This window comes from Talpa europaea (assembly GCF_964194135.1).
Source record: "Talpa europaea genome assembly, chromosome: X".
In the NCBI taxonomy this organism is placed as follows: Eukaryota; Metazoa; Chordata; class Mammalia; order Eulipotyphla; family Talpidae; genus Talpa; species Talpa europaea.
This window is the reverse complement of record NC_140081.1, coordinates 46,549,554-46,563,579: the sequence shown is the minus strand read 5'-3', so window position 1 is coordinate 46,563,579 and position 14,026 is coordinate 46,549,554. Positions and strand designations below refer to the sequence as shown.

The 14,026-nt window shown below is 36.5% G+C and overlaps 1 protein-coding gene across 1 annotated transcript in view; it reads right to left on the bottom strand.

Moving 5' to 3' along the window:
• The window catches only part of KIF4A (kinesin family member 4A), a gene marked incomplete at both ends in the record, with an annotated part of 164,926 nt that overhangs the window by 41,115 nt on the left and 109,785 nt on the right, over nucleotides 1-14,026 (bottom strand). The window contains 5 exons of the mRNA XM_084259211.1: nucleotides 2,796-2,906; nucleotides 3,594-3,738; nucleotides 4,617-4,720; nucleotides 10,103-10,288; nucleotides 11,595-11,651. Coding sequence (XP_084115337.1) covers nucleotides 2,796-2,906; nucleotides 3,594-3,738; nucleotides 4,617-4,720; nucleotides 10,103-10,288; nucleotides 11,595-11,651 — 603 coding nt within the window. The remainder of the gene's footprint in view (nucleotides 1-2,795; nucleotides 2,907-3,593; nucleotides 3,739-4,616; nucleotides 4,721-10,102; nucleotides 10,289-11,594; nucleotides 11,652-14,026) is intronic.

Sequence of the window (14,026 nt, the reverse complement as noted above, 5' to 3'; positions counted from 1 at the left end):
CGTTTCATGTATAGGTGGAATATATGGAAACTGAACAAAGGCTCAGGAAAAAGATAAAACTTGCAGGCAAATTATAAATCTGGAGCATGAAGCAGAGGAGGGGGAAGGGAATGAGTCAACACAGGTGAGGTAAGAGCACAAACGACTATGGTGATGGTTCATGTGTGCTCTGGTGGTCGGAGAATTATGGGGAATACACCTGAGGGAAGAAATGAAGTATTGTACAAAAATGAACAATATAAGAAAATAAAAAAGTAGGAAAAAATAGAATCAGGAAGCCATATGCAAAAAAAGTTCTTTTAGCATTTTTTAAAAAAGATTTATTTATGTATACATAGAAGAGGTGCTGGAGGTGAGAGGATTCACCAGAGACAGTGGGGAACAGAACAGGCAGATCTACTGAAATACACTGCTGAGGGGAGCAGCAGGCGAGACAGGAGAGGTCTGCTGCGCCATGTGGGTCAGCTACCTGGCCAGGGATCAAACTTGTGCTGCAGGGGCTGCGGATAACTTCATAGTGCTGAGACTTAACCCCTTTTGCCACAAGGGAGGCCCCACTTTTAGTATTTTTTAATAGGCAAGTCTGCTAAAAACAAATTCACTTAACTTTTATCTAGGAATATACTTTGTCTTAATTTTTGAAAGATATCTCTGCTATCTATAAGATACTTAAGAGGCCTCAGCTGTTTGAATATGTAGTCCCTCTGCCTTCTGGCTGCCATACTTTCTGATGAAAATTCAGCTGTTAATTTTATTGGGATTTCTTTTGTGTGAGTTATTTTTTCTTGCTGCTTTCTTCAAGTTTTTTGTCTTTGTGTTTCAACATTTTCATGTATGTTTGAGTGTAGATTCTTTTGAATTTGTCCTACTTGGAGTTTGTCAAGGTTCTTGGATGTGTAGATTAATGTTTTCATCAAATTTGGGGATTTTGCAGTCTTTATATTTTTGAATATTTCTACTGCTCTTTTATTTACTTTTCTAATGGAGTGTTCTCTTAATTGTTACCACCAAAATTTCCATTGTTTTTGACATCATCTACAAATTCGAATTTCCCTGAAGTCTGTCCCCCATGGAAAGATGCATTTCTATGCCTCTCTCCTCTGGGCAGAACCTCTGCGCCATTGCTCAAGACCCAGGGATGGGAACAGCATGCCACTTCTTTCAGTATTATCTCTGTTCTATGAGTAGGGTGCTTGGCAGGCACATATAGCCTGTTTTTCTTGGCTTGCCTCTCCTAACACAAAACTAGATCCTATGATTAGATGGGTTGAGGTAATTAGGTACCAGTATTATTGGTCTTCTGCAGCAGGGGTGGAGCTTCCACCTTACATGGGGGCTGGTGGAAGAAGGGATTCCCATAACTCTTTGCTATTCTTGCTTGAAATAGAACTTCAGCACCATGCAGCTAAGGGGGATTAAACAGAAGATCCATATTCATAGATTGGAAGTTTGAGAGTGAGAGTAAGGAGTTAGTTGTAGTTCAAATTCCATATATTCTTCCTCTTTTTTTCTGAGATTTCCTTGAATAATCATTTCTTTCTTTTCTGTATGTCCTTAGGACAATTTCTGGAGACTTTTATTGGTTGTTTTTATAAATTTCACCAGTTGTGCTTGCTTTGTTGGGAAGAAAGTTCACAAATCAACTCACACCACCATCTGAAGGTACTTCACTCCTTATTTCTTAACCCAACATAGCACATTCTGAAAAATTCTAAACTTCTGAAATCAATGATCTTTTCAGGAACACTGTTACAACTCTAATTCAGGCCCTTAATATCTTTCTGAATTATGCATTATCTACTTGTGTTCTGGCTTTCAGTTTCTCAATGTTGTATTTTGTTCTACACATTATTCCCAGATATATTTTCTGAAGCAGTACTTTGGACTACTGATATCATTTTATTTCTCAGAAAACCTTAAAAATATTTATATTATTGGGCCTCCCCTGGTGGCGCAGGCGGTTGAGCGCCTCGCTGTGAAGCTGTCTGCAGCCTCCTCAGCGCAGGTTCAATCTCGGCGAGCCTGCGAGAATCCCACATGGCAAAGCAGACCTCTCCTGACTCGCCTGCTGCTCTCCTCAGCAGTGTATTTCGACAGTCTGCCTGTTCTGTCCCCACTCTGTCTCTGGTGAATCCTCTTACCCTCCCACGCATCTGGCTTGTACCCCGGTTCTTGTATAAATAAATAAATCTTTAAAAAAAAAACAAACAAAATCTTTACATTAATAAATATAATAAAGTTCAAGCTTTCAGAATTTTTTTTTTAACAAACAAGCTTCAGCTTCAGCAGATTTCCAGTAAAAGTCACTACTATTCTTCATCCCACCTAGACCAACTGCCATCCCTTGAATACACAGAGTGCTGTCATTACCTGTCTTTTTCCTGACATTCCATCTATTTAGAATGGCTGCTCTTATCTCTATTACTGTCATCCTTATCATTCAAGGCCTGTTCAGCTATCATCTTGTCACTCCAACTGAAACTGTGCTTCCCTTTCTTAATTACTTTGGTATTTTATAGCATTTGCAAAGCCCAAATGTCCTTAATCTTTGTACTATAGAAAATCTTGCTTAAGTCTTACCTTTCCCTTTGGACAAAACATTCTTTAAGGGCAGGGTTCATGTTACTTTCTTTCTAATTCCCAAGATATCTAGTGCAAAGTAGACATTTAATACATAACTTTTTAGTTAATGAATATGTCACATTTTTGAAGATACCAGTTATTAGAAGTTTTAATGTTAGTCAGCCCAGAGACTGAGTTTTTAGGTAGGCCTTTGAGAAGTTATAGTTACTTACTCGTTCTTTTAACTGAATTACTTCTTTGTCTTTTTGTTGCTTCCACTGTCTAAACTTCTCAGCATCCTCTTTCATCTGACGCATTAACTGTACCCGCTGGCTTTTCATCACCTGTAAAAACCAAAACCAGTACAATAATTAGTCATTTGCATTTATTTTAGGCTTATGTGAAAATGGATAAACTAATCATTAAGAAGAGAGAAAACCCATAGCTAAGAAGAGAAAGTCACAACAGATTTTCTGCAATGCTTCTTGCTATATTTGTATGAGGTTTCCACATAGACTACCCAGATGAACACCCTGACGAAATAAAATTTCAGGGAAACACCTACTAAGCCTCAAGGACAAATACACCTAGCAAACATTTCATTCTAAAGGTTTCACTAAAAGTAGCCTGTAATTGCCACTTTGTATTGATAGATGTCAGAATTGAACATTCAATAACTGAAAATTTTCTCTAGATGTCTGTCATCTTGCAACAACTCTATGAAATTATTTCACATGATCATGGAAGGTGGTCAGGATATCACCACTAAATAGTAAGGTGTTTATACTTTTTGGTTTCAGAAAAATCTAACATTAAACTCTGGATGTTAAAGTGGGGTTTTGCTATTTAGATTCCAGATGACTACCAACACAATGTTCTGCAAAAGAGACAATAATGGAGATTCACACACTTGAAATGATGACTCTGCCTGCTACTTGCTCACCTGAAAGCTTCTCTGTAGTATAATTCTAAGTGGAACACTGGTGTTTATAAATATCAGTTGAGTAAATGCAAGGATGAGTGTTTATTACCCGTATCTCCTGGTTCAGTTTGGAGACAGTATGCTCTGTGGATTCTTTCAGCTTCAGAAGTTTGGACTGTTCATTCAGTTTTTTCTTCAGATCAGTTATTTGACCCTCTAGCTCCTGAAGACGTTTGCGACGACGTTCACTCAACCTAAACCAGATGTTGTGGGAATGAAAACTACCAGCAACAAGCCTAACTTTAAAAGACATAATATTAGACTACTAGTTTCACATATATTATAAGCGGTGACCAGTCACATAGCCATCTTTAAATAATGAATACCACCCAAGCAACCACAGTTGTATCAATAATGGGGGCTTAATACAAGGAACAAAACAAATTTTTTGAATACGTAATAATGCAATTGCTTCATACACTAATCCCCAATCACTCTATGTCAAAAGGATGGTTTTTTGAAGGCATTTTACTTCACATTAGCTGTAAGGAATAATTATAATTATTACACAAGCCTGAGATAGAAAGTAAACATTTACTACAGCTCCTAAGAATATGAGTTTTAGACTCAATAAAGAGATACAACAGAGTTACCAAGTAAAAAAGAATGTAGATCTCTAAGGCATAGTAGGCTATTCTGAATATCTATGTTGGTTTATGAATCACGGATGGCTAGATTGATTTTTCAGTTGCTAGCCTGAACATTAATTCTATTCAAAAGCTAATTTACCATAACTACAGCGACAAAGAATCTGTTGCTAACTGGTAGGTCAAATAGATAATCTTTCAAAATCGTGTTCAAATGCTAACTTTTTCCTTGACTAAGAACTGATATCTCCTGAAGTTTCTAAAAGAAAGTTATTTGGCTAGTAATCGTAAGCTGTGTGATAGCAATCTTTTATTGTCATCATGAGACAAGAGATGTTATTTAAAATCACAATTACTTTTCTTTTTTTTTGGATCTCAGGACATAAATCCTGAGAGGGCATGAAATGGGTTTTTTACTCTCTATTCCCTCTATAGTTCCTCACATAGCAGGACATTAAAAGAATATTTACTGAGTGTATTCTTACTTGGCTTGGTTGACATCCTTCTTTGCTGTCTGAAGTTCAAGAACCAATTCTTCCTTTTCCTTTTGCAGATTGATAACTTCCAATTCTAGATTTTTTATGTTATCCTACAAATATTATTGGTTGGAGAGAAAGAAAAGACAAGACACAAGAAGAAAATCAATTCTGCATATTCAGGAACAATGCTTTCAATTTTACCACTAAAAACATTTGTACTTGATTTGATGGAGAGTAAAGTTAGGTAGTGGTTTAAAAGTATGAACTTGGAATCCAAAGGCTTGGCTTTGAATCCTGAGCCCAGCAATTACTATCTATCTTAAGAAAAATCACTTTTATCTCTTTTAACCTTTGTTTCTGTACAGAAGAGTTAATATAGCAGGTCTAAGACTACTATTCTTAAAAAAGGCAGCTTACAAGGTTTGCCCATTTACTTACGTCCGGGAACTTGGATTCTGGTAGGAGTTCCACCACTCTCTAATTATAGTGGCTCACTCTGCCTATACTGTGCAAACAATATATCCGGAATACCTGCCTTTTCCTCAAGGAGTCTAGAACTTTGCTCTGTGCAATACAGAAAAAATGTCTACATGAATGACCCCTGGTAAAAACCCTGCACTCCTTGGATTAAGGAGGCTCCCTGATTGATAGACATGTCACATATGCTGTCACAACCCATTGCTGCTTCTGGTATATATCATGTAACTTTGCTGGAAGAAGACTCCTGCAAACTTACACCTGGTTTCCTTCAGACTTTGCCCAATGCACTGGTTTACTTGCTGATTTTGCTTTGTATCATTTCAGTGTCATAAATTGGAGCTGTATGATATGCTGACTCTGGTAAATCACTGAACCTGGGGGTGATCCCCAAGAGTTTCTTTATCTATGTAAACAATTACCATTGTTACCTACCTCACAGGGTTATTGGAAAGATCAAATAAAATTTAAAAAGTAAAGACATTTTGCAAACTGTAAAGAGCTTCACAAGCAGTCTTATATTTAGAAGTTTCAAACAGATGTATTTGATAGCAACTGTAGTTCTATATGCATTTAGGAAATACATTCTAGAAACTGTGGTTTGGTAGTTTTCAAGATTGGAAAAACCCAATGAACAGATTCTTTGCTTTTCTTATAACCAAAAAAGATTAAACATGCTAAATTAGTGTTTGGCAGCCAAAAAGATATATATAGGCCTTAGACCAGAAGAACTGAAGTAACACAAAGATTCTGAGGCAGGTTAGAAAAGCTTTCTAAACAGCCAAGAATATGTTTTTCAAGCAATATAACGAGCAACTTTTGTATAATCAATGCAAAGCAATCTGATGGCTTTGTAGTTAACCTGCATGTTTAAACTGGCCCAGTAATATTGTGTGTGTATTTATAGAATACATGAAAACATTATAAAAAATAATCCAGGTACTATGTATAAAAAGCAAGTTCCCTTGATTACCTACCACTGCCAAAATTCCAGTCCCCTCTCTGGAAGTGCCACAGTTATCATTTTGGTTCAGATCTTCCTAACATTTTCACATTACACATTTGGACATTTACATATTCTAGACATTTACACAAATATGAAAATGACTAGAATAGAAAATTAATATAATAAATATTTGTGACAAACACATCTATATGTACAATAAAATATAATAATATATACATTCAACATGCACATAGGTATATGTGTTGACATATTAAAATATTAAAGATAAAAATGTATTCACATTATTTGTAAATATCGTTCCATAACTTGCCCCCCCCCTTTTTTTACTTAATCGGCCTTAGAGATTTATTGATATCAGTGCATATAGAGCTACTTCATTCTTATTTATTTCTCACAATGAAATGTTCTTTACTGCTTTCTGTGCATATGTGCAAGGTTTTCCTATGGCAGATAGAGGTAAAATTATAGGGAAAGAGGTACACACTTTTAATTTTAATAGATACTACTAAATTGTCCTCCAAAGTAGTTATTACAATTTACACTCTTGCTAGCTATGTATGAGAGTGCTTGTTTCCCTGAACTCTTGTCAACATTTGATATTGCCATACTTCCAAATTTTACCAACTAGGTCTCCCTGGTGGCGCAAGGGGTTTGGACGCAATCTATGATGCTGTCTGCAGCATGAAAGATCGATCCCTGGCCAGGGAGCTGCCCACATGGTGCAGCAGACCTCTCCTGATTTGCCCGCTGCTCCCCTCAGCAGTGTGTTTCAGTCAACCCGCCTGTTCTGTTCCCCACTCTGTCTCTGGTGAATCCTCTTACCCCCCACACCTCTGGCCTATACCCCAGTTCTTGTATGCATAAATAAATAAATCTTTAAAAAAATTTACCAACTGAATGGGTAAAAAAAAAAATAGTACCTCTTCATCATATATACCACATTCAGTCAATATTCGTCTCACTCCACAAAGGTAATTGTTTAAATATTTGAGTCTTAATCTATTATAACTCATAGTAATCTTTGTTAATCAAAAACAATGATTCACAGTGGTAGGAGAAAATATTCTTTAAAACAAAAAAACCTTGCCTTTCTTTATTCCTTAGAAAAAGAGAGATGGTGGTTTACATGTGATTAAAAGGTATTGTTTTATGTTAAGAATTTATTTCCTATTAACTTAGGCTTGGGAGTTCAAGCATATTTGATTTCAAGGGGAAAAAAGCAAAATAACAACTATAGCTATAGCTCATTACTAGTACCTCCTCTTATAGGGTTAGAAGTACACTGGGGGAATACATGTCTCTATGTTTCTAAGCAAGAGTACAAGAAGAGAAGAATAATTTCTCAGCCTTACTGTTAATCCTTTGTTTATCTGGAAAGGCCAAAATACATTCGACCTAAAAAGGGCTGCATTATATATACTGTTTTTTGTTTTTTTTTTTTTTTATAAAGAGGCATGTGTTTTTATTTATTTATTCGTTTGTTTTGTTTATACATGCACTGGGTACAGTCAGAAGTGCAGGAGGGTGAGAGAATTCACCAGAGCCAGAGCGGGGAGCAGAGCAGGCAGAAGGACCGAAGTACACTGCTGAGGGGAGCAGCGGGAGGCAGGAGAGGTCTGCGCGCCATGTGGGACCCTCATCCGGTGGCCGGGGAGCAGCCGGGGATCGAACCGGCGCCTCAGAGGCTGCGGGCAGCTTTGCAACCCAGCGCTCAACCGCTGTGCCACCGGGGAGGCCCCATTATATATACTGTTAACACAGAGGATTAAGCTATACATTTAACTTTTTTCTCTCCTAAAATCCCAATAAAATGATTCCCAAAGGGGGTATACATGAACAAGGATGAAGAGAGTAGTCAAGGGATATAAACAAACATTTGGAAGAGGAAAATAATTAGATAAGTGGTAACTGACTAAGTAGAGTGGAAAGAGCTAAAATAACACTTGGAGACAAAAAAAAAAAAAAAAAGATCCCTAAAGTTTTCAGAGGGGAAGAAATTTAGGTCAAATAAAAAGAATCATGAATTGTAATGGACTTTTCAACAGCAACATTGGAAATAGAAGACAATAGAATAAACCCTTCATTGTAGAATTTAATCCATCATAGAATCCTGATATCAGTCAAACTAACAAATATAATAAAAATGCTACTGGCATTGTACTGCACCAAAACAAAGGTATATCCCAAGAAAGAAGATGATTTGGAACTACTTCAACACAGAAATGAGAAATGAAGCAAATTCCCAGAATGGTGGTATTAGGATGATAGGCCTATAGAGAAGCAAACTAGGAGAGAAAGATTCCAGGAGGGTTGTCTTCAGCAAAGAAAAGGATCAACAAATTACCTGGTATGTTTGATCATATTGAGAGGAACTTTATAATTTTGTTAAGTTGTGTGGATATAAATTGTTGATAGGTACACAGACTATTAAGTAAATGAAAAAATGAGATTATTAATAACAGGAAATACAAAAGTTGTATGAGAAGGAAATGGAATCATATTATACACATGGCTCAGCTGAAAAATATATTTTACGCAATCATAAACATTTAAACACTTAATATTCATTAAATCAGAAATTGTGACGCAACCATTTTGAAAAACAGAGGTAAGGCAGGGTGCATGGGTGGTTATATAAGAGAACTGCAGTTTCAACTTCCATAGTAGGAAGTCAATTGAGAATGTCTACAAAGCAAAGGAACAGAAAAAATTAAGCCAAAACAAACCCTTGATTTTACTGCAGAACTAAGGCTACCAGAAAGGAGGTGGGGGGGATTTGGTTATGAAGCGGGGAGGGGACTCAGCGGACTATGGTGGAGGATTATTGATGATCTGGTGGTGGGAGAGTTGTCATATGTAGAGGTGTGAATTTAAACCCCTAAAACATATACAGTATTGTAAATCAATCTTACCTCAACAAATACAGTTTTTTAAAAAAATATTTAGTAACAAAATTTCATAGATTTAATTTTATATCAATGAACATAATTTTAAAAAATATAAAAAAGTGGTACAAGGGAAAGAGAATGAATAAAAATGTTTTAATTAATATAATTGTATTACCTCATCTAAAGGCATCTGAAGCTCTTATCTAAAAACTTGGAGGCAAATGTCAAAAGAAACAGCCTAAAAAACTCAAAGCATAAGCCTAGGGACTAGATGAGAATGTGTTAGGCAAGAAACTGCTCTTACTTTTGAGTATTGTGCTATTTGACTTCCAAAAAATTTTATATATTCATTTGTTTGACATTAATAAAATTTTATATTTAAAAAAGTTAGATGAGACTGTGATTACAAAAAGGGAATAAAAACTCTACTGGTAACCCAGTTATTATTTTAGAGGCAATTCTACCCTAGGGGGAAAAAGAAGTGAAAATTACTTAGGAGAGCTGGTGGAAGAAACACAAGACTACTATAGGGATTTCCATTTTCACTGTATAGGAATTTGGGGGTGGTAGGCTATAGCATGATGGGAAAAACAATTCACCCTTCCCCCTACCAGCCCTCTAACACCCCTTTGTCTGTGATGGGAAACAATGGACTACAAAGGAAAATAAGGTCTGGAGCAAGGCTAACCCTATGGGTAATCTAAAAGGCAAAGATTTGTCTATTAATTAGCAAGGGTAACTGAGAACTACCACTAGTTTAGCCATTTATCAAGTCAAGTGATATCCACTCTAGGGCTCTTCAGAATTCACACAACAACCCAGATCTATCTACCAAGAGATCTACTGTTCTCAGAATCCCTGCATAAGTTATCAAATAAAATTTCTTAACAAGTAGGGACCACACATATTATATCATTATCAAATTATTAATTACCTATTGCATAAGGTAAGGTATTAGATTAAAAAGAACAAAGTTAGGGGTTCCCTAACCTGAATGTATCCTTTTACTTATAATGGTACAGTACAACTCTAGTTGTACTACGTACACATTATGTTGTCTTGTCATCATCAAAACTGTTGTGCCCATTTTGTTTCAATTCCGTTAAAGAATTAAAGAGAGAGGGCAGATACGTCAAATTGTACCCTACGAAATGTTTTACCTGGTACTGGAACTGAATTGGCTGTAGTTGGCTGTCATTCTGAGTCATCTTCCTGGCTAGGGCCTCTTTCAGAGCAAGGGCTTTATTCAACTCAACCAACTCCTTAGACATCTGAGCTTGACGTAGAGCATGCTGAGTGGTGAAAACATCAGAAGACCTGCTGGTCTCTGGACTAGTTTCTGCTTGCTGGAAAAGATCAGGAAAATGATTTATAAGAGAAACAAGCAACTGGAATTCCTTAAGCACAGTTTCATCAAGTCTCACAGCCACATCTCCATTACCAGTACCTCTTTTCTTTTAAAACTGTGGCTTTTCATACAACATTAGCTTTAAACATTTGAAATAACTCGAGCTAGCCTATTATTCTGCTCTACAAGCACCTTATTTCTCATATACTTTAACTATTTTAGTGCAAACTAAGTTCTTGCTCTTTCCTTCATTGATCTCAGCAACATTTCTTATTTTACCTCATTCTAAGGGATATTTAGAGGAGAGAGGGCCCTAGAAATGGCACTGTAGGAATGGGTGAAATGGAGAAAAGGCTCCATTTATTCTCACAGAGCTGACTTCTAGAATCTGATTTATGCCCCCCATCTTTCTTCTTTCAGAATGTGAAAAATGATACATATTTTAGGGGGTAAAAGCTGTTTCAAGCAAACCTTTGTACAGCCTTTCATTTTAATTTTATAATATTTTTTATATATTTTGATTTTTTAAATTATTATTATTTTATTTTCTTACATCATTGTTCATTTTTAAACAATATTTTCCTCCCCCTACCCCTTCAGGTGTAGTCCCCATAGAGTTTACTGCAGCACTATTTACAATAGGTAAAACCTGGAAACAATCCAAATGCCCCAAAACAGATGACTGGATCAAGAAGATGTGGTAGATATGCACAATGGAATATTATTCAGCAATCAAAAAAGATAAACTCATGCCATTTGCAGCAACGTGGATGAGCTAGAAGGAATTATGCTCAGTGAAATAAGCCAGAAGAAAAAAAAATAATTTTATAACCTTTAGCCAACATCTGATACATTTTATCTATTCTTAAAACTTAAACACTCGTTGGTTCTTTTAGCTCCTAGCCATCTCATCCCTAGAAAAGTTCTATGCTGAGAAAAAAAATTCTTCCATTTCTTCTCTTAAGCATTTTTGATTTTTCCATAATTTCCTAATTTATTTTTACTTGCTAGACAGTTGATGCAGAATATTATCATCTAACAAGAAATCAGTAAGTCATACTACAAAAATGGAACATGATATCCCCGAGAAACCCTGCCACCCTTACTAGCTACTAGAGAGAGAAAGAGCCTATCCACATTGGGGTTTTTACAAAGCAGAGATTTATACTCAAGATTTCTGGATTTCCAGGACATTCTGTCGAGGATAGTAGCAATCAGAGATCCTCTTCCTTAGCTGAGTTATAAACTGTAGGGCATGTCACAGTTAAATCTCCTGGTTCTACACAAAGGCACCAATTACTCACCGCATCTGGTTCCACTGCAGTATCAATGGCTGTAGTTATGCAAGCAACAGTTTCATCCTGCAGTGACAAATGATATTCCAGTTTAGGAAAAAATTCTGAAGTTAAGCTTACTAGTGGATTTTATATTGGTTATTTAATTTCTTTCAAGTGCTGGACTTATTTTGTAGTCACATATATCCCAACAGCTACATTTCTATCTCCCATCTTTTAAGAGTTTATCTTCTTTATAAAGGTTGATCATACAGTCTTTGTAAAAAATAGGGTGATGTGGCAATCAACATATTTATTGTACCTCTCCTGCTCTGTCAGAGATGTTTAGGCAAGAGTGAAACACGTAGCTATTCTGACAGACCAAAGTTTAAATTGACTTTATGGACTCTACCCTTTCTTCTTATGCTTTTACCACTAAGTCTACCTCTATAATGTAGAGATCTAGCCACTTTTCATGGACATACAATCCTAAGAACAGACACATCAAATAAAGTCAATGTAGGAGAAAAAGTAAATAGAATGAGGGTTATTTTTGATTTTCATTTTAGTAAGTCAAGATAACAAGATCACTTCTTGGCCTTTGGCTAAGATCAAGGGTAGTAAGTCAAGGTAACAAGAGCCTCATCTAAAAGGAAATAAATACCACAGGTGGATACCCCAGGAAAATATGCTCATGAAGTCAGACAAATATACTGTAGCATCTCTCTCATATACATAAAAACCAATCATATGTGGCTACTCCAGGTAATAGTTACTTGAAGGGAAAGGGTAAGCACTGATTTCCTCCCAGAGAAGGGCAAATACCTTTCTTTGGGCATTGGAAAAACAACCACCTAGAAGGGAAGCCTTAAACGTCTTATTAGCACTAATTTGTTTATAGGCTATTATATGAGCAAGCTCTGTTCTCCCCACTAGAATTTAGGTTTTATTTGGCATTGCAACATATGGGTTACCACTTCAGTGTTTGTGATTCTGCAGAGCCCTGGGAAGAAAGGATTATTTCCAGGAAGTCATGTCATTAATGAGGTCATAGGTGAGAGTGCTATTGGCTCAAGAGCGAGGCAAGAATTTAGGGTTAACACATGAAGTCTCTGCACCAGCCAGTGAAACATTACATAGTTGTTGAAACTTGAACTGAGGTACCTTCAAGGCAAGGAGTGAAAAGGTCCTTAGTAAATGCTGTTTGTAAATCATTTCCCTTATTCTGCCCCCAAATTCCTGACCAGTCAAACTCAGAGAAATCAAAGGAAGTTGAAGTGCTCCCACATCCTTTTCCAGCATGATTGATAGTACTGGCTACTCTCCAAGGGCAGAACATAGTAAATCCCTTTCAAAACACAAGACTTCTTCTAGCACCTTCCAGAGGGTTAAGATAAAAAGAAAAATGGGTTAATCCTTGAAGACATGTTGCTATTGTGGTTTACCTTTTGGCTTTTGACCCAATGAAATTTCACAATTCTAAGGTTTAAACTTTGGTGACATGTTCTATATGAACATGACAGGATTCTACCTTGGTAATCTAAAAAGTAAATATGTAACATAGGATTTATTTCAATCTAATAATCATCTTTACCTCCATTCTAAAGGTTTAATAGAACCTCTCTTAAGTAAAAGAGGATTTTTGAACAAGGCTAGGTACATTGAGGCACATTAACCCATAAACCAGCACTATCCTCCAAAATGAAATTTGTGCTTGCTAGCTATAGGCAATACAACTACCTGGCACACAAAAGGTTTTTTATGCAACTGTTCTTGAAGGAGGGGGTAAAAACAACAAAAACAATTTGATTTTGTAGAAACTAAAAGGACTACATGAATTTCCTCACAGGTAACCACAACAAAGAGGTTTGCTTGAATTATACTTTAAAGGAAGAAATGGTACAGTTTAGTACTTAAAGCCCCAGGAGGAAGACCTGGAACAATGGTTGCCTTCATAAATGAAAAGGGGGTGTTCACCCATCACTTAACATAAAAATAGTTTTAATCCAGAATGAAGGGCACAAGCACTTACATTTGAAACACTTTGCTTTCACTGTAGTGAGTCTTAATAAAAGCCACAGGATCTACTGTTGTGTACTTCCAAAAAAATAATAGGTAGTTGGGAGGGTCTCCAAACAATAAACATGGAGAACTGTGACTCAAGAGTCCGGCAGGAGCCTGGGTGAAAGGATTTACTGTGATTAACTGTGAGTGGATGGAAGCCAGGAACTTGATCAGCTTGTGGCAATCTTCAGCACCTTCATGCTGCATGTGCCAAATGAATTTTAGTGGCAGACACAATGATTCTACAGAGTTCCTCTGAGACAGCCACCACTAGCAACTTCCTAAAAGTGTACCTATAAATAGGTACACCAGGCACCTATCATATTGCCAGATCTTTGCTGAGGGTATGCCTTCTCTATTTTATTAACTTGGCTCCATCTGTTTTTCTGTTCATTTTT